At 44.8% G+C, this 21,060-nt stretch overlaps 1 protein-coding gene across 2 annotated transcripts in view; it reads left to right on the top strand.

The window, feature by feature from the left end:
* Positions 1–6,299, top strand: part of FAM185A (family with sequence similarity 185 member A) — a 77,789-nt gene extending 71,490 nt beyond the window's left edge. The window contains exon 7 of one of the 2 annotated variants that reach the window (XM_084638821.1): positions 6,053–6,299. In XM_084638821.1, the coding sequence (XP_084494947.1) occupies positions 6,053–6,168 (116 nt within the window). In that variant the 3' untranslated portion in view covers positions 6,169–6,299. The remainder of the gene's footprint in view (positions 1–6,052) is intronic. The other variant, XM_084638820.1, reaches the window with a different exon arrangement.
* Positions 6,300–21,060: the final 14,761 nt, after the last annotated feature.

The following is a 21,060-nucleotide window of genomic DNA, read 5'->3' as shown; positions in this document are numbered from 1 at the left end:
GTAAAGTATTGGGGAATAATGAGAACCGGGCAGACTTTTATAAAATCATTCAGCATATGGCTCTCACTTTATTCACCAAATTGAATTATATGGTATTTTGGCTGGTGTGTGTCAAATGCTTTTAACTTTGCACATAATGTTTTCAGTATGTACTGCACCAGCTAATAGATCATATAACTCTCATATTTTGGGGTCAAATGGGCTCTTCTTTAGATGTTGTTTTGGGGGTTGCCTGTTAAAGATCAAGGGGTCAGTGCATCATTTCTAGTCCCCAAGGCCATCTAGCTTCTAATTTGGTGGTGAGGTTTATGGGGAGGAAAAAAAGTATAGTAATCTTTTTTATAACTTCAAGGAAAACAAGTAACTGGAGAAACAAGTGAGCAGAGTGCCATCCCTGGTGGAGTTTGGCCCAATACCACAGATTATGGTTCTGAAGACTGTAGGGGAAGCCACTTCTAAGACTTTTCACTGGTGGAACTTGGCACTGGTGATCCTTCCAGCTTCCATCCTGTCGCCAACCTCTCCTTCTGTGGCAAAAATCATTGAGAGTGGGATGGATGAGATGGCCAGTAACACCCAACATCCTTCAGTATCCTGGAGCTTTTCCAGCCAGGTTTCAGGCTCCCTCTTGATGCAGAGACAGCCTTGGTAGCTTTTGGAGCCTGCTTCCTACTGGCCACATATCGTGGTGGCTCCTCCATGATAATACTGCTTGACCTGTCAGTGGTATTGACATGATCGACCATGAGGTGCTGCTGACTCACCTTTAAGAAATTTGCAAGGGCCAAAGCAATCTGTTTGTGCTCCGCTCTTCCCTCTCTAATAGGTCCCAGAGAGTCAGGGCTCATCTTAGAGGACTTTCTCTTCTCGTAGCCCTCATTGCTCAGTGCCACTTCTCCCCCACATCTTGAAGGCAATTGGAAAGCCTCTGCTGCATTTTAAGTTTGAGCCCTGATCCCAACAAAGGAGATCAACCCAATAATTTTCTGTATTCTCAAGGTACTTCTTCAAGAATTTCCTTCTTTCCTAGAATCAAATGCTGCAAAAATCCATGTCACCCAACCTGAGTCGGAAGAGACTTTCTTACAGTTTCACAATGTCCATTTGCACATCTTGGTGAAGTTTTGTTCCTTAAAGCAAGAAGTTAATAAAAATCTGCAAAAGATTAAATTCCTTGGAGTCAAATAGAAAGTTAACCCAGCTTTTTAATAACACATTAGATCAGCTTGTGTCCAACAGATCGATTTTTGGTTGGTTTCAGCTTGCATTTAACTCAAGAAAGTCAAAAACTTGTGAGACTTGTCAAGATTCATTTAAACTAGAGCCTTGCACTGTCAGCCAACCTTTGGTCATGTACTACTCACAAGGTGAGAATAAAAAGCTACCATTGGCATGGCATTTCTCCATCTGTTCTTGCCTTAACAGAGAGCAATCCAAGGTCTGGACTCTGACTGCAGAGATTGATTTCCTAATTTTCCACATCATCATATGAAAATGGTTTGGGTAGGGTGGCCATATTTCCCTAACTGAAAACAGGACACCGGCCCGAGCCACCTGATGTCACTCAGGGAGATTCTCCCTGAGCTCTGCTTGGTGTCGCCATTGGCCCCAGCCCTGCCTGGCGCTGCGACAGGCTGTCTGAGCCTTTCCATACAGGGCTGCCCACCAGAGCTGCCTGGTGTCAGGCCTGAGCTATCTAGTGTCATTACTTGCCTGAGCTGCCTGGTGTCGCTGTTCACCCCCCTCAACATTCCTCCATGCCCCCCTGGGGGCAATTTGAAAACTCAGCATTTGTCCCTAATGATCAGTTGGCAAGAGCAAATAGGACAAATGGCAAGTTTTGCCAAAAATGTCATGATATCCGGGACAGAGCTTAAAAAGGGGGACTGTCCTGGCCAAAACGGGTCATATGGTTACCTTAGGTTTGGGTTTTAATGTGAATCACAGCTCTCATTTTTATCCGTAGCTTGCATGCATATGATTTTTTTGTAGATTTTTAAGGTTTGGAATGGTTATTCTCCTATTAATTCACATTAAAATAAATAAGTAAATTCTGTGTCTTGTAACTTAGGAAGGGATCATTTTAGCTTCTCCATTCTCCGGGAAGGCTTGTGCATACTTGCCTTTGTCTAGAGAACAATTGTTTTGACTATCAAAACATGTGGAAAGTTACTGTTTTCTAGGTGTTAAGTTGAAAGGGATGGCTAATGGTTAGATGCAGAATGTTTGGTGCATAGTCCTGATAGCGTGAATGGTGTGCTTTAAAAGTAAATCCCTGTCCACACTGACAAAAACCTGAATGGCTTTTGCTATCATAGTTTAAACGTTTTAGCAAAGCAGTCTTCAAAACCTACTTAGAGTCTCCTTATTCAGAGCACAAGCACAAGACAAAACTGTGTTCAAGAACTACTCCGGCAGGACTCCAACACGGTTTTATAAAATTATTTATAGCTTAGTTGGAAAGTTTTCATGTGCATTAAACTATGTTATGCTCCTGTGCCTGATTTAAACTGCTAATGGGGATGGGCTCGGGAATCTGTTCCCCCAGGAGCTCTTGGTGCCATGTCCCAGGGAAGTGGAACTTTAAACACTGGACTCTGGTTACAGGGAAGTTGGTCTTGTATTCCCCACCAGTGTGGCCGAGACAAAACTCCAAAGGAAGCAAAAGGAATTAATCGTTTTTGTTAATACAGCAAATACAAAACTAGAGGCTGAGGCCAGACAACTTTAGAACTTTGAAACATCTCAGATATTTTTTCTGTTAGTTTTGTTAAAAGATTTTCTCCAGCTCTATAGCAATAATTTAATAAGAGGTAAATGATGCATGAAATCTCATCAACGCATATGCAGTGGCGCTTACTGGAGACTATGAAAACACACCAGAGAGATTCACACTTGGCATAAAACACTTATTACGGCCAGGCATCTTCAACTCTCACTTCCATCTCCTGGCATATATTTCTATGCCCCACCTATTTGCTCTGTCCCCTCTTCTTACAGCCTAGAAAAATGCCTGCATTCTAGATATCATACAACATTACTAAGGGAACAGCTGAAATCCTTCATATTTTTGTCAGCTCATTTTTTTGACACTTCAAGGTTATTTCCTGTTTAAAATTCAGTCCATTTTCATGTTTTAAGGGCTGTCTCTACTTAGAAGGTAGATTCCTTTTTCATTTCTATTCTTCATTCTCCTACACAGAGCTATGGCAAATGAAAAGTAATAGGTAATAGTAATTCCGATAAAATTTCTGAAGAACTTGAAACTTCAGCAATGACAAATATTCTGCACACCCCATCCGTCCTACATTGTCATGAACTCCACTTTTGTTTTTAAATGTTTTTCAAAGACAGACATTCGAAGTGTTTGGGCAGATGGAGTTGAGAAACCTGGGTTTTGGCCCAAATGCAGGAAGGGAACCAATAGGAGCAAAACTTCAGTGGGACCCATGTTGCAATGGGGACTGAGGAGTAAGCACTGGAGCATCTACATGAAGATCCCCAAAGCGTTTTCACCATCTGTAGGTTAGGAAACTCACATCCCTGCCTGCTCTGTGGGAGAGCTGGGTAAACAAACTGTCTTCTCAGTTGCTTTGAAATAGTTTCCCAGCACTCTTGTGGGTTGACATGATTTTGTCCAGAGTCTCACAGTAGCCACCACTTATCAACATATAGAACTGCAGTAGCAGTGTCAGCCTCTTCTCAAGAAGACTTGGATTCTAGGGATGAAAACTGACCAATTGAAGTCATGGCAGGGTTCGTCTTGGACTTCATTGGGGCCAGAACTTCACGTTCTGTGTGTTGCAGGTTTGAACCGAGGCGCATTTGCAAAGTTGTTCTAGAATGCTGATTCAGTACCTGCCCCAGGCCATGCCAGGCTCAGCGCTAAACTTACAAATTACACACTTATGTAAGCACTAAAGTCGTCAAAAATTTAAACAAAACAAAAGGTTGTTTAGAAAAGAGTTCAAGATGAAAGCTGATCTTGTGACTGGCATGGGACTGGGACTCAGGAAATCTGGGTTTAATTCCTAGATGTGCCACGGATTATCTATGTAACCTTGGGCAAATCACTTAATCCCCCTGGGCTAGATTCATAAAGAAATTTAGGCACCAAGAAAATCACTGGCATTCACAAAGCCTGAGTTAGGTGCCTAGGCTCCTTGTACAATGAATGGGGAGAGACAGGCATAGGCGCAGGAACTAGGAGTGTGAGGGGTGCTGCAGCACCCTCGGGCTCCCAGCTGACAGTCCCGTGCCCGGGGTCTCAGCTGCCAGCCCCACGCCCGGGGCTCTGCTGCCACCCTGCACCCAGGGCTTTGCTCCTGGCCTCAGCTGGGGGAGAGGGGTTAGACACGGGTAAGGGCGCTGGTTTTCAGCACTCCCACTATTAAAAATGTTCCAGCGCCACTGGAGACGGGTGCCTGAGAATGGGACTCATAACAGCCAGCATGGGAAGTGGCTCCTCACCTAAGCTAACCAATGGGAGATGCCAAATTGCGGGGGGTGTGCTAAACCCTGGTCCTTTCTCAGAGATAGGCACCTCCCTGTAGCCTGGATTTAGGTGCCTATCTCTGCATGGGATTCTCTGCTGCAAAACCTCTTTGGGGTTAGGTGCCTACACTGTTTTAGCAAGAAGCTGAGAGTGCTTCCTCATTACTTCTGGCCCACTGGTTGGAGCACTCACTTGGGAGACACCCCCCACAGTTCAGCTACCTCCCTCAGTCTCTCCTGTTGAAGCTTTTCCACTGTGGCTAAATCTTTTTTTTTTTTTTAAATCGTTGATGCAGGGGGCTGGGTCCTGGGTCTCCCACCTGAGTGCTCTAGTCACCAGGCTACAGAATCATTCTCATGCTGGCACATTCTCTCTCTCTCTCGTCCAATAGTGGAACAGCTTCGACAGGAGAGATGGAGGGACTCTCCTCCCTCCATCAGACTATCCCATAGCCAACTGATTAGGGCACTCTTCAAAGAAGTGGCAGATCCCAGTTCAAATTCCTTTTCTCCCTCAGATGGAGAGGGACTTGAACTGGGAGGTCTCCTACATTCTAGGTGAGTACCCTGATCACTGAGCTAAAAGTTATAAAGGAGGTCCTAATTCTCCCTCCCCCTGGTCCCCAGCCATTTTGTGTAAGATCATCTCTAGGGGCCTGATCCGGTAAGCAGGCTCTGAGCATGCCTCCCGGATCAGATCTTTCAGGTGACTTAGGCAGAATGCCTATCTTCCTTCCCCAGTTTGTGAATCGCTTCAGGCTGGTGGGGCTGCAGTGCGCTTGCTCAGAGGCAGAAACATAGGTACCTAGGAACTTCTTCAGCAAAAATTTAGGTGCCAAGTGATTTTAGCGAGTTATTGAATTTGGGGGCAGCAGAGCGGGAGTTTTGTGAATCCCAGTGGGGCCTGATTTGGATTTAGGCACCTAAGGCTTTTTGTGAATCTAGTCCTCTGTGTCTCAGCCCCCCATTTGTAAAATGATATTGACTTTCTCCCTTGTTGTGTCCATTTAGACTGCAAGCTTTTCAGGGCAAGGACTGTTGCTTACCATGTGAATGTAAAGCACCTAACATAACAGAGCCCCAGTCTCAGTCATGTTCTCTATGCACTGCTGTAATAAGAATAACATTTCCACAGGTAGCAAACTGGTCCCAGTAAATCAGCACTATAGTGCATGGCATTCACCCATGTTTCTTAGACTAGTTTGCAGCTGAGATGAAAGCTTCTTGCTTCCATGACAGATGCGTTTTGAAAACTTCTCTCTTTCACTAACAGAAGTTGGTCCAATGAAAGATATTACCTCATCCACCTTGTCTCTTTTCCCACTGCAATTCTAATCTACATGATGTTATGCAATAGAAAATATGATGAGTCTCCAGATTCATTCCACTGGCATATTACTAAAAGACTTAGAGAACAAATGATATCATGTCAGCAAGGAAACACAAAGCATCAATCAAATCCTCTTGCAGAATGTTTCCAGGAAGCTCTGAATAAGCTTATACTGAAGAAACTTTTAATGTGTCAGAATAGCAAACTGAATGCAGTTTTGTTTTTCAGGTCATATGAATCAAATGAATGAAAGAGACAAATGGATAAAGGCTGACACACAGGATGGCACAGTGCATCTTAAAAGCCAAAGCTGGTTCCAGTCCATCAAGTTGCAGGTTCCTTGAGGATGGAATAGGCCAAAGGTATTCAAAATCAAGGAACAGTGAAGAAAGATTACTGTACAGTGGTGGTGAATGCTACTTATTAAAATACAGTAAACAATATATTAAGTGAGGACTTTTTTGCCCAACCTTTTTATATGTGAAATGACTGCTTTTATTTGACTACTGTATGAAACAGGTTTTACTGTTAGTGCCTTCTACAGTTGCACAATCCAGTGTAAAACTTGATTTGTGTAAAACTTGACCCGCACACCCTGCCTATTCTGAAAGCTAGTGAATTTCAAGTAAAAGTATAAAGCCACTGCAAAGAACATTTTCAACACAGGTTGATGCCTGAAAATACAAGAATTTGAGTTAAGCTTTGTGATGGTGCCATATTCTGTATGCTGCTTTTAAATGAATTGTTACCATTTGAAATTTGTGGTTTGTGCATAATGCTGAGCATTTCCTTTTACTGAATTATGTATATAATGTGTGGGATAAAACCACGTTTAGGGTTGCAGTTTACATTTGATCATAAGTAGGCATTTTGGCTCCTAAGTAATCAGTCTACAATTCACAGACAGCTGCCGCGGCACAGAAGCTAGCAAACAGAGCTGTAAACAGGGGAGTTTGAGTGGGAGTTTGAAAGGCGAGTTTGCCTTGTGGTGCTCGTTTGGGGTTTGTTTTTGCTCTGGGTGGTGGTGTTTTGGTGTGGTTTGTGTTTCCCAGATTAACAGGATTTCAGTGGGAAGGCGATGACAGATACAGAGGCAGCAGTGGGAGTGACCCATGTAGCAGAAGACACAATGAAGATGACTGGTTGTGGAAGCTGTGGTATGTACATGATCCTGGAGGGGGCACCTGGTAAGAGTTTTGTCTGTATGAAGTGCCGTCTGATAAAGCTGATGGAGGAAAAGATCCGAGGTTTGGAGATGCAGGTGGAAAGTTTGGTTGAGTTTAGGAAGGGGTTTGAGCAGATTATGGAGCAAAGACATGAGGTATCTGAAGGGAAAAGCTCAGACTTGCAGATGGAAGCAGGACGGGGGAATTCTGAGGGGAGACTGGGTGAGGAAAGTGGTCAGTGGAAGCATGTGACTAAAAGAACCAGGCAGAGGAAAAGACGGGCTAGTGAAGCAGAAATAGAGCTCAAGAATAGGTTTGCAGAGTTGGAAAATGAAGAAGGGGCTCAGCAGGTAATCACTGAAGATGGAAGGGCAAGGAAGAGAAGAGCGGCTAGTCCTATAGGAAAAGGGGAAGAGTTAATGGAGACTACACCAAATATGAGCCCCAGGAGGATACAGGATGGGTTGAAGAGGATTACAAGGGAGAATAGGAATGGAAAGAACTTGCAGCCAGAGGGAACAGGGATAGACTGGAGAATAGCACTGTCACCAGGAAAAGGCACGTCTATGTGATCGGGGACTCTTTACTGAGAAGAATAGACAGGCCTGTAACCAGAGCTGATCCAGAGAATAGGAGGGTGTGCTGTCTTCCAGGTGCTAAGATACGGGATGTAGACCTGAGGTTGAAAAGGATTCTAAAGGGAGCAGGAAAGAATCCCCTAATTATCTTTCATGTGGGAACCAATGATACGGCTAGATTCTCGCTGGAAAGTATTAAGGGAGACTATGCTAGGCTGGGGAAGACGCTTAAGGAAATCGAGGCTCAGGTGATCTTTAGTAGGATTCTGCCTGTTCCTAGAGAAGGGCAACAAAGGTGTGACAAGATTATGACTATCAACAGATGGCTTAGGCAGTGGTGCTATAAGGAGGGCTTTGGGATGTATGGCTACTGGGAGGCATTTATGGACAGAGGACAGTTCTCTCGGGATGGACTTCATCTGAGTAGGGAAGGAAATAGACTTCTAGGATGGAGGCTGGCACAACTGATTAAGAAAGCTTTAAACTAGGAATTTGGGGGAGATGGTTGGGAGATGTCCAGGTAATCTCCACGCCAGATTTTAGCATTGAGAGGAAAGAAAACGAAGTAAGAAAGGATACAGCCGTGGGTAGGAGGAAGGGCAGTGTAGATACCAGTCTAATAGGTCATACTGGCTGTAGAATGACCGTGCCTAATAGGGTACAGAATGTGAGTGAGGCCAAACAGCAAAAATTAAGATGTTTATACACCAGTGCAAGGAGCCTAGGTAACAAAATGGAGGAACTAGAGCTACTGATGCAGGAAGTGAAACCAGATATTATAGGGATAACAGACACATGGTGGAATAGTAGTCATGACTGGACTACAGGTATTGAAGGGTATGTGCTGTTTAGGAAAGATCAAAATAAAGTGGAGTAGCATTATATATCAATGATGAGGTAGAATGTAAAGAAATAAGAAGCAATGAAATGGATAAGACAGAGTCCGTCTGGGCAAAAATTACATTGGGGAAGAAAACTATTAGAGCCTCCCCTGGGATAGTGCTTGGGGTGTGCTATAGGCCACCGGGATCTAATTTGGATATGAATAGAGCCCTTTTTAATGTTTTTAATAAAGTAAATACTAATGGAAACTGTGTGATCATGGGAGACTTTAACTTCCCAGATATAGACTGGAGGATGAGTGCTAGTAATAATAATAGGGCTCAGATTTTCCTAGATGCGATAGCTGATGGATTCCTTCATCAAGTAGATGCTGAACCGACTAGAGGGGATGCCATTTTATATTTGGTTTTGGTGAGTAGTGAGGACCTCATAGAAGAAATGGTTGTAGGGGATAATCTTGGCTCAAGTGATCATGAGCTAATTCAGTTCAAACTGAATGGAAGGATTAACAAAAATAGATCTGCAACTAGGGTTTTTGATTTCAAAAGGGCTGACTTTCAAAAATTAAGGAAATTAGTTAGGGAAGTGGATTGGACTGAAGAATTTATGGATCTAAAGGTAGAGGAGGCCTGGGATTATTTTAAATCAAAGCTGCAGAAGCTATTGGAAGCCTGCATCCCAAGAAAGGGGAAAAAATTCATAGGCAGGAGTTGTAGACCAAGCTGGATGAGCAAGCATCTCAGAGAGGTGATTAAGAAAAAGCAGAAAGTATACAGGGAGTGGAAGAAGGGAGTGATCAGAAAGGAAAGCTACCTTATTGAGGTCAGAACATGTAGGGATAAAGTGAGACAGGCTAAAAATCAAATAGAGTTGGACCTTGTAAAGGGAATTAAAACCAATAGTAAAAGGTTCTATAGCCATATAAATAAGAAGAAAACAAAGAAAGAAGAAGTGGGACCGCTAAACACTGAGGATGGAGTGGAGGTCAAGGATAATCTAGGCATGGCCCAATATCTAAACCAATACTTTGCCTCAGTCTTTAATAAGACTAAAGAGGATTTTAGGGATAATGGTAGCATGACAAATGGGAATGAGGATATGGAGGTAGACATTACCATATTTGAGGTAGAAGCAAAACTCAAACAGCTTAATGGGACTAAATCGGGGGGCCCAGATAATTTTCATCCAAGAATATTAAAGGAATTGGCACATGAAATTGGAAGCCCATTAGCAAGAATTTTTAATGAATCTGTAAACTCAGGTGTTGTACCGTATGATTGGAGAATTGCTAACATAGTTCCTATTTTTAAGAAAGGGGAAAAAATGATCTGGGTAATTATAGGCCTGTTAGTTTGACATCTGTAGTATGCAAGTCTTGGAAAAAATTTTGAAGGAGAAGGTAGTTAAGGACATTGAAGTCAATGGTAAATGGGACAAAATACAACATGGTTTTACAAAAGGTAGATCGTGCCAAACCAACCTGATCTCCTTCTTTGAGAAAGTAACGGATTTTTTAGACAAAGGAAACACAGTGGATCTAATTTACCTAGATTTCAGTAAGGCATTTGATACCGTGCCACATGGGGAATTATTAGTTAAATTGGATAAGATGGGGATCAATAGGAAAATTGAAAGGTGGATAAGGAATTGGTTAAAGGGGAGACTACAACGGGTCCTACTGGAAGGTGAACTGTCAGGCTGGAGGGAGGTTACCAGTGGAGTTCCTCAAGGATCGGTTTTGGGACCAATCTTATTTAATCTTTTTATTGCTGACCTTGGCACAAAAAGTGGGAGTGTGCTAATAAAGTTTGCGGATGATACAAAGCTGGGAGGTATTGCCAATTTAGAGAAGGACAGGGATATCCTACAGAAGGGTCTGGATGACCTTGTAAACTGGAGTAATAGTAATAGGATTAAATTTAATAGTGAGAAGTGTAAGGTCATGCATTTAGGGATTAATAACAAGAATTTTAGTTATAAGATAGGGACGCATCAATTAGAAGTAACGGAGGAGGAGAAGGACCTTGGAGTATTGGTTGATCATAGGATGACTATGAGCTGCCAATGTGATATGGCCATGAAAAAAGCTAATGCTGTCTTGGGATGCATCAGGAGAGGTATTTCCAGTAGGGTTAAGGAGGTTTTAGTACCGCTATACAAGGCACTGGGAAGACCTCACCTGGAATACTGTGTGCAGTTCTGGTCTCCTATGTTTAAGGAGGATGAATTCAAACTGGAACAGGTACAGAGAAGGGCCACTAGGATGATCCGAGGAATGGAAAACTTGTCTTATGAAAGGAGACTCAAGGAGCTTGGCTTGTTTAGCCTAACTAAAAGAAGGTTGAGGGGAGATATGATTGCTCTCTATAAATATATCAGAGGGATAAATACCGGAGAGGGAGAGGAATTATTTAAGCTCAGTACCAATGTGGACACAAGAACAAATGGATATAAACTGGCCACCAGGAAATTTAGACTAGAAATTAGACGAAGGTTTCTAACCATCAGAGGAGTGAAGTTTTGGAATGGCCTTCCAAGGGAAGCAGTGGGGGCAAAAGATCTATCTGGCTTTAAGATTAAACTCGATAAGTTTATGGAGGAGATGGTATGATGGGATAACATGATTTTGGTAATTAAATATTCATGGTAAATAGGCCTAATGGCCTGTGATGGGATATTAGATGGGGTGGGATCTGAGTTACCCAGGAAAGAATTTTCTGTAGTATCTGGCTGGTGAATCTTGCCCATATGCTCAGGGTTTAGCTGATCGCCATATTTGGGGTCAGGAAGGAATTTTCCTCCAGGGCAGATTGGAAGAGGGTTTTTCACCTTCCTCTGTAGCATGGGGCACGGGTCACTTGCTGGAGGATTCTCTGCTCCTTGAAGTCTTTAAACTATGATTTGAGGACTTCAATAGCACAGATATAGGTGTGAGGTTTTTTGCAGGAGTGGTGGGTGAAATTCTGTGGCCTGCGTTGTGCAGGAGCTCAGACTAGATGATCATTATGGTCCCTTCTGACCTAAATATCTATGAATCTATGACTTATTATACTGTGCTATGTGTAAAACTGGTCACCAAGCCCCTGCACATCGAAAGCTTGAGAGCTTATTTTATGCCCTCATGAACCTCTCTCATCTGTGGCTTCACTGTCGGTAGGGGCAGCAACCCCAGAGAACCCCTTCTTTATTATACCACTGGGGATGGTAGCAGGGTGCTACCAGAACATGCCCCCTTCAGTTTCCTCCTGGTCCTCCCACTAATTCACAGCCCAGAGAACTTAAAATAACATTCCTGCTCCGGGGGTCTGGGTTATTAAGTCCCTACAGAATATGGTCTCCTTGGGCCCTTCAGCTTCAAATCTTCTTGAGGCTTCTAATTCACTTTTGTCCAAAACTTCAAGTCCCAGCTCTCCCTTAGTTCCCTCTGAGCCAGGGAGCTCTGCCAATCACTGGTCTTCCTGGATAATTTTTTTCCAGGTTTCCTTTTGCCCTGGTCCTTGGACTCAAACTTCTTCCTTTTGGTTCCAGGGGCTCCACAGCCTCCTTCCTGGGGCTGTGTTGCAATTCATGGCAGGCTTCCTCAGTCCAGCAGCATCCAGGGTCCGATCCCGGTCCAAGGAGCCTCCCTTGGTCCCTGCACTGCTACGTCTCCTCGGGACTGTGGTGTAATTCATGGTAAACTTCCTCAGCTCACCAAAGCCAGGTTTTGGTTCCATGCCAGAGTCTCCCTCCTGACTCTGTGTTCCCTTCAGTTCTCACTCTCCAGACTACCTGCCTTGGAGCCACCTAACCATTGCACTCCTTCTCTCTGCAGTTACAACTCATCTGAGCTCTTCCTGGCTTTTATGAAGGCCATGTGTTCTTCACATTCTCACCTGAACCTGAGCCCCACAGCCTCAGGTGGGAGGCAGAGGGTCAGTCACAGGTAGGGACTGGATCCATCTCCCCTTAAAGGGCCAATCACCCTGTGATAGGCACTTTAGGACTAGTTATCTCTGCTTGTTCTCTTTCCCTACCATGGCAGTTTAAATTCTTTCATCTTCCAATTCTTTCATCTTCCATCAGCACCACGTTAACAGCCAGCTCTGAGTTATACCTGCAGTTGAACAAGATATTATTTGTTTAAGAAAGAGTGAAAAGCATCTGAACTTACATAGTCCACAGCTAGAAGAGTTTCTGAGGCTTACTTGCATAAAGGTTGGGAATTATGGATCTTACCTATCCGTGTACAGTCTCCTATTCTCTCCATCTGTAGCTTTAGCCTGTCAATGACAGAATCCCATGCATACTAAGTGTCACAATTCAGGACAACTGCCTCTGTATTCCCCTCCATGGTCGAGCAAGAGTCCCCATTCTTAGGCTCTCGGCTCCTTGGCCATCACCTCTCCTGGGCAGACACCCACATCTCTCCCTCCTGACTGGGTTTTTTCTAGGCTGCATAGTTCCCTGCCTATACTTTGTTATTCCTAGCAAGCCAGACTGCCTAAACAGGCCGGTGGCTGCACTTTGCTCTCTTAGACGCTGTAAACAGCAAGATTGCGCACAGGTATACATCACCACACAGTCATTTCTAAACAAGCACATTTATTCTTAAGGTGAAAGCATTAGAGAGAAAACATGTTAAAAACAATAAAAGAATCTACATGCATGCTAATAAGCTTACCAGAGATCACACAGCAGGAGCTTTGGTAGGAGTCTTTCAGACCCTCTGCACAGAGGGGGGTTTCTGTGGTAACAAGTTCATAGCTCAGAACAAGCCCTCCCTATGAATAGCTTAGCTTTTCCTTTCTACAGCTTGGGCCTTTGATCTTCAGATTCCAGGATCAGGTAATCAGCTCATGCGGGTGTAGCTTTAAAAGGCTGGGTTTCTGCATAACTAGAGGTGGGGAATTTACATTCTCCTCCCACTAGAGATTTCTCAGGAGATACATGACACTGTTTGTCCAAAAGTCCATTCTTGTCTGATCCATTGTTCAATACAGTCCTCTGGCATTTATAACTTTTGCATTTAAACAATGGGCTCCAAAACTACTTAAAGGTAGTTCAGTAAGGTGTTTTTTCAAGAATATTGCAAGAAATTGCCATATCTGTCACTTTAAGCCTACACAATCCATGTCTATTCCTTGGCTTCCTGAGAGACACCTTTTCTGGACCCCCTCTTCTGACCTTCAAACAATCCCCTAATCTGTCCAACCTCATCATCAGAAGCAAGCTCCCCATAGACCAAGGGTATGTCTACACTACATTATTATGTCGATCTAAGTTACGTGGCTGCTCAGCCACCGCAGTAATTAAATCACTTTTGCATGTCCACACTATGCTTCTTGTGTCAGCGATGCGAGTCCTCGCCAGGTGCGCTTGCACCGATTTAACTGTCAGTGTGGGGCATTGTGGGATGGCTTCTGAGAACCAGCAACTGACACTCCACTACATCGAGCTAAGCATTCTCGTGGAAGTGGAGTTATTAAATTGGCAGAGCAGGTGAGTTATGTTGGCAGGAGCGACATTTTTGTGTTGATGGTTACAGAGTTAGGTCAATGTAAGCTGTCTTGCATTGACCCAACTCTGTAGTGTAGACGAGGGCCAAGACACAGCAACTCAGGCCAGCACCAGACCCTGCCAGAACAACAGATGCAAAACCTGCAGACATATCTCCACTGCTACAATGATCAGCACTCCCCACAACACACCTTTCGAGATTGGCAAAAAGAAAAGGAGTACTTGTGGCACCTTAGAGACTAACCAATTTATTTGAGCATAAGCTTTCGTGAGCTACAGCTCACTTCATCAGATGCATTCAGTGGAAAATACAGTGGGGATATTTATATACACAGAAAACATGAAACAATGGGTGTTAACATATACACTGTAAGGAAAGTGATCACTTAAGATGAGCTAATACCAGCAGGAGAGCGGGGGAGGGGGAAGAAAACCTTTTGTAGTGATAATCAAGATTGATGAGTCCTACACATGCCTATCATATGTAGTATACCTCATCTAGTGCACTAAATGCCCCAATAGCAACTATCTGGGTGAAACCAGACAATCACTACTATCATAAATATAAAGGGAAGGGTAAACACCTTTAAAATCCCTCCTGGCCAGAGGAAAAACCCTTTCACCTGTAAGGGGTTAAGAAGCTAGGATAACCTCGCTGGCACCTGACCAAAATGACCAATGAGGAGACAAGATACTTTCAAAAGCTGGGGGGGGGAACAAAACTCTCTCTGTCTGGGTGATGTTTTTGCCGGCGACAGAACAGGAATGGAGTCTTAGAACTTAGTAAGTAATCTAGCTAGATATGCGTTACATTCTGATTTCTTTAAATGGCTGAGAAAATAAGCTGTGCTGAATAGAATGTAGATTCCTGTTTGTGTCTTTTTGTAACTTAAGGTTTTGCCTAGAGGGATTCTCTGTGTTTTGAATCTGATTACCCAGTAAGATATTTACCATCCTGATTTTACAAGAGGTGATTCTTTTTACTTTTTCTTCTATTAAAATTCTTCTTTAAAGAAACTGAATGCTTTTTCATTGTTCTTAAGATCCAAGGGTTTGGGTCTCTGTTCACCTATGCAAATTGGTGAGGATTTTTATCAAACCTTCCCCAGGAAAGGGGGTGTAAGGTTTGGGAGGATTTTGGGGGGAAAGACGTTTCCAAACGGGCTCTTTCCCCGTTATATACCTGTTAGATATTTGGTGGTGGCAGCGATAAAGTACAAGGGCAAAAGGTAAAATAGTTTGTACCTTGGGGAAGTTTTAACCTAAGCTGGTAAAAGTAAGCTTAGGAGGTGTTCATGCAGGTCCCCACATCTGTACCCTAGAGTTCAGAGTGGGGAAGGAACCTTGACAACTACGCTCTAGAATAAACTCTCACAGTAAAATTATAAAAGACAAACACACCATATCACCTGTGGTGAACACTGTTCACAAAATGATCACTCTGTATCTACCCTATCAGTCCTCAGCCTCAAAGGAAAGGTTGCACAACACTTTCAAAAGATGAGCCTGGAAGCTTAAATTCATAACTTTGACAGACTCTAAAAATCATGGACTGAAAAGAAACACTGGATTTATGGCTTATTGCAACAATCTGTAACTCACTAACTCCCCACCCCCAGCTGCTTCCCCCCCCTTTCTTCATATAGCTGGAGTGGTGTTAATTGGCCACTTCACGTTCAATGGTCTCTTGAAATATCTGTTAACTGCTTATGCTGAACAGTCTGTTCCATCTTGTATTGAACTGTGACACTCTGGCTCTGGGTATGTTTCCCAGACCTGAAGAAGAGCTCTATGTAAGCCTGAAAGCTTGTCTCTGGGGCAAGTCGACACTACAAAATTAAGTTGACCTAAGTTAAGTCAACATACACAGCTGCCACAGTAATTAAATTGCTTTTGCATGTCCACACTATGCTCCTTGTGTCCGCAATATGCATCCTCACTAGCAGCACTTGCATTGATTCAGAGAGCAGTGCATCGTCTAGTGCAGGGTGTTTTGGCAAGGGTTTCCAATGCCTCATGGGGGCAAACAAGTTATGCAGAGACAACTGGGAACATGGGTTCAATGTCCCAAGATGCAGTTTTCTCCATCCCATAATTGTATCTGCATCCCATAATGTTTCATGCCTCTTTTCAAAAGCCCCCAAACCCATGCATCCACCATCTGTGTGAGAGGCATGGGTCCTGTACAGCTCTGCACGATCGTGATGAGCGTTGTGAGCATGGTGTGCCTGATCCTGCAGTATTCGCAGAACAGCCAGCGGAGCCTCGGAGAACTTGACTATTCCTTGGAGGCTAGCTTGCTGTGGGACACAAAAAGAAACAATTCAAGGTTGTTGCAGGCATTCGCAGAACAGCTGCAGGTGATGGAGTGCCGGTTCTGGGGCTGAGAAACAAGCACTGATTGGTGGGATTGCATTGTTATGTAGGTACAGCCTGACAGGGACTGCAGAACTTTCAGCTGTGCCAGGCCACATTCCTGGGTGTATGTGCAGAGCTTGCTCTAGAGCTGTGACACCAAAATGAGAGCTGCACTGACAGTGGAGAAGCAAGTGACGATCGCGTGGAAGCTTGCAATGCCAGACTACTACCGGTCAGTGGGGAATCGATCTGGAGTTGGGAAATCCACCATGGGCATTGATGTGATGCAAGTGTGCAGGGCCATTAATCGCCTCCTGCTACACAGGACTGTGACTCTGGGCAATCTGCAGGACATACTGGATAGTTTTGCAGCAATGGGGTTCCCGAACTGCCTGAGGGCAATAGATGGCACACATATCCCTATTTTGGTACCAGACCACCTTGCCACAGAGTACGTCAATAGAAAGGGCTACTTTTCTATGGTATATTGCAAGCGCTCGTGGATCACCAGAGATGTTTTACTGACATCAATCCGGGATGGTCAGGGAAGGTGCAAGACACGAGCATCTATAAGAACACAGGACTGTTCAGAAAGCTGCAAGCAGGGACTTTCTTTCCAGACCAGCAGATTATCATTGGGGATGTTGAAATGCCAGTAATGATCCGGGGCGACCCAGCCTATCCCCTTACTCCCATGGCTCATGAAGCCATACACTGGCCGCCTCAACAGCAGCAAAGAACACTTCAACCACAGGCTCAGCAGGTGCAGAATGACAGTTAAATGTGCCGTTTGAAAGGCCGCTGGCTCTGTCTACTCATGAGATTAGACCTCAGTGAAAAAATATCCCAGTGGTTATAGCTGCCTGCTGTGCACTTTGTAAAAGCTGTGAAGCGAAGGCGGGAAGTTTACGCCAGGGCGGAGGTGGAATGGCTGTCCACTGATTTTGAGCAGCCAGATACCAGGGCTATAAGAAGAGCTCAGTGGGAAGCAATAAGTCTCAGGGGGGCTTTGAAAAACCACTTTAATAGCGAGCCAGAGTAGTGTGTTGCTGTAGTGCACTCTGCCTGGCATTGGCTTTTTGCACCCCGGTACGAACCTTGTAATGAGTGCTGTGCGTAGTAATAACACATTGTAAATGCACCTCTTGCTGTTACTTCTGAATGATGTCAGCCCCAGCCTGCATATGTTGTGAACTAATAAAGATGAATTAATTTTCCATAAATAGACTTTTATTCCAAATCCAGGCAAACAGACATATTTATAACTTAATGAAACTTTATAAATGCTGTGATTGCAGAGCCATTGGCCATTATCTTTGAAAACTTGTGGCGAACGGGGGAAGTCCCGGATGACTGGAAAAAGGCTAATGTAGTGCCAATCTTTAAAAAAGGGAAGAAGGAGGATCCTGGGAACTACAGGCCAGTCAGCCTCACCTCAGTCCCCGGAAAAATCATGGAGCAGGTCCTCAAAGAATCAATCCTGAAGCACTTACATGAGAGGAAAGTGATCAGGAACAGTCAGCATGGATTCACCAAGGGAAGGTCATGCCTGACTAATCTAATCGCCTTCTATGATGAGATTACTGGTTCTGTGGATGAAGGGAAAGCAGTGGATGTATTGTTTCTTGACTTTAGCAAAGCTTTTGACACGGTCTCCCACAGTATTCTTGTCAGCAAGTTAAAGTAGTATGGGCTGGATGAATGCACTATAAGGTGAGTAGAAAGTTGGCTAGATTGTCGGGCTCAATGGGTAGTGATCAATGGCTCCATGTCTAGTTGGCAGCCGGTGTCAAGTGGAGTGCCCCAAGGGTCGGTCCTGGGGCCGGTTTTGTTCAATATCTTCATAAATGATCTGGAGGATGGTGTGGATTGCACTCTCAGCAAATTTGCGGATGATACTAAACTGGGAGGAGTGGTAGATACGCTGGAGGGCAGGGATAGGATACAGAGGGACCTAGACAAATTGGAGGATTGGGCCAAAAGAAATCTGATGAGGTTCAATAAGGATAAGTGCAGGGTCCTGCACTTAGGACGGAAGAACCCAATGCACAGCTACAGACTAGGGACCGAATGGCTAGGCAGCAGTTCTGCGGAAAAGGACCTAGGGGTGACAGTGGACGAGAAGCTGGATATGAGTCAGCCATTGTTGCCAAGAAGGCCAATGGCATTTTGGGATGTATAAGTAGGGGCAGTGAGCAAATCGAGGGACGTGATTGTCCCCCTCTATTCGACATTGGTGAGGCCTCATCTGGAGTACTGTGTCCAGTTTTGGGCCCCACACGACAAGAAGGATGTGGATAAATTGGAGAGAGTCCAGCGAAGGGCAACAAAAATGATTAGGGGTCTGGAACACATGACTTATGAGGAGAGGCTGAGGGAACTGGGCTTGTTTAGTCTGCAGAAGAGAAGAATGAGGGGGGATTTGATAGCTGCTTTCAACTACCTGAGAGGTGGTTCCAGAGAGGATGGTTCTAGACTATTCTCAGTGGTAGAAGAGGACAGGACAAGGAGTAATGGTCTCAAGTTGCAGTGGGGGAGGTTTAGGTTGGATATTAGGAAAAACTTTTTCACTAGGAGGGTGTGAAACACTGGAATGCGTTACCTAGGGAGGTGGTAGAATCTCCTTCCTTAGAAGTTTTTAAGGTCAGGCTTGACAAAGGCCTGGCTGGGATGATTTAATTGGGGATTGGTCCTGCTTTGAGCAGGGGGTTGGACTAGATGACCTCCTGAGGTCCCTTCCAACCCTGATATTCTATGATTCTATAAATGCAGGGACAAGAACCTTTGAAGGGGAAAGAACAGTCATTTTCATTTCACAAACCCATACACCAATCATGTCTCTCAAATTTCAAAAATTTGTGGGGATTTAGAGGAGAGGGGCATATACCTGTGTATCTTGCTGCCAGGCAGTGGAGTTCAAAATGGTGACCAGAGTGGTCACAGTGGGGCATTGTGGGACCCCTCCTGGAGGCCATTAAAGTTGACGTATGTGCAGCTGTGATTATCTATGATTGTCTCCCTTGGGGTGGAGTGGTAGTGCAATGGCTCTGGATGCCATGTGCAATGTGGGGAGTGAGTGTAGAGAGGTCCCGAAATGCAGTTCTCTGTAGGCTATAGAGGGAGGCAAGCATGGGTCTTTTGAACCTGAAGGTGAACAAGAGTCTCCAGCACGTCTGTTTGCTGCTTGAGAAGCTCTAGCATCTCCTGCAGCACGTCTCTCTCCTTTTCCTGTGCTTTTCTCCTCTCCGCTCTATATCTGTCCATTCTGTCCATGAGTGTGATCCGCCAAGCCCTGTGCTTGGTATCCAAAGCACCAGAGACTTGCAGAATCTCTTGGAACATGTCATCCTGCATCCTCTTCCTTATCCTCCTTATCTGGCTGAGCCGCTCCGCTGGTGTGGATGAAGAGATCCTCAAGGCCACATTTCCAGCTGCAAAGGATACAATGCACAGAGGTACTATTGTGAGTGTATTCACAAGATAAATGGGAAGTTTGTATACTGAACTCACTCCCCTGGATCCACACAAGGTACAAGCACTACATTCTCACTTCTCCTTGGGATTCATAGAGCATGGTGGCACTCCCAGCCATGGTGAGTATGGCCCGGGGGAGGGAGCGACTTGGGAAAATAATGGTGTGGGGGGAGGGGGGTAGCTCGTGGGCATGAGTATATGCGGATAGGGCAATTGAACTGAATACTGGCACCATTTTCCACAGGCGGTGGTGATTGTAGCTGATATCTCACTTCTGAAGGTAATGGAGGCTGAAAGGGAACAGCTCCTGCCTGCGTCCAGCTGCAGACCGGGTCCACATGTTGCTAGCCTGTGTGCTGCAATGGTGCTTGCTGAAGTAATTGCTGACCAGCGTGGGAAAGTGTTCTACTGCGGCGGAAGAAACAAGGCAATCCTCCCCAGAGACTTTCGGCAGACAATTGCAGAGCACCTCCTGGAACATTTTCTCAAGATCTGTATGGAGGATTCATAGGACATCCTGGTGCACATAAACAAGCTGCTCCGCATGTCTCCTTCTGCCTGACTGTACAGGGAAATGAGCAGCAGATAGCAACTCTGCCTCTATTGGTTATTTCACTACCTCTTCTACCTTGATTAAATGTACAGATGTGTCCCTGTAATATCAAAACAAACAGCATACTTACCGGAGGTTCCTTCCCCTGCATCAGGCTCACCTGGGCTGGACTGTCGGGACTGGCTCAACTGCTCTGGAGTCAAAAACAGGTCCTGGCTCACTGTGCCACTATTCACCTGTCATTCCCCCCTCCACCCACTTCCTTGTCCAACACCTGCTCCCCACTGTTCTCTGACTTCTCCTAAGCATCCACAGATAGCATGCAGATCTTCGTAAAAGCAACGTCTGTGGTTTTGCACTAGTGAGACTGTTGGCCTCCCTGGCCTCCTTGGCTTTCATGCGTCACTGCTGCAGGTCCCTCTTGTAGCCCTTCTTCCCCATGCCATGAGTGATCTCCTCGTAGATATTGATGTTTCTATGCCTGGACTGGAGCTGTGCCTGCCCAGCCTCTTCTCCCCACAGAGATCCACCACCTCCTGTATACTCCAGGCAGGAGCGCGTCTGCAGTGTGAAGCAGCATGGTCAGCAGGGCAGTTGCTAGGTGAGCTCTCCATGCCAAGTAAACAGGAAATGGAATTTCAAAAATTTGTGGGAATTTAGAGGAGGGAGCATATACCTGTGTATCTTGCTGCTGGGCAGTGGAGTTCAAAATGGTGACCAGAGTGGTCACAGTGGGGCATTGTGGGACACCTCCTGGAGGCTATT

This window comes from Lepidochelys olivacea (assembly GCF_965140295.1).
Source record: "Lepidochelys olivacea isolate rLepOli2 genome assembly, chromosome: 1".
NCBI classification, from domain to species: domain Eukaryota; kingdom Metazoa; phylum Chordata; order Testudines; family Cheloniidae; genus Lepidochelys; species Lepidochelys olivacea.
The sequence above is the reverse complement of the archived record's forward strand: the minus strand, read 5'-3'. Positions and strand labels throughout refer to the sequence as shown.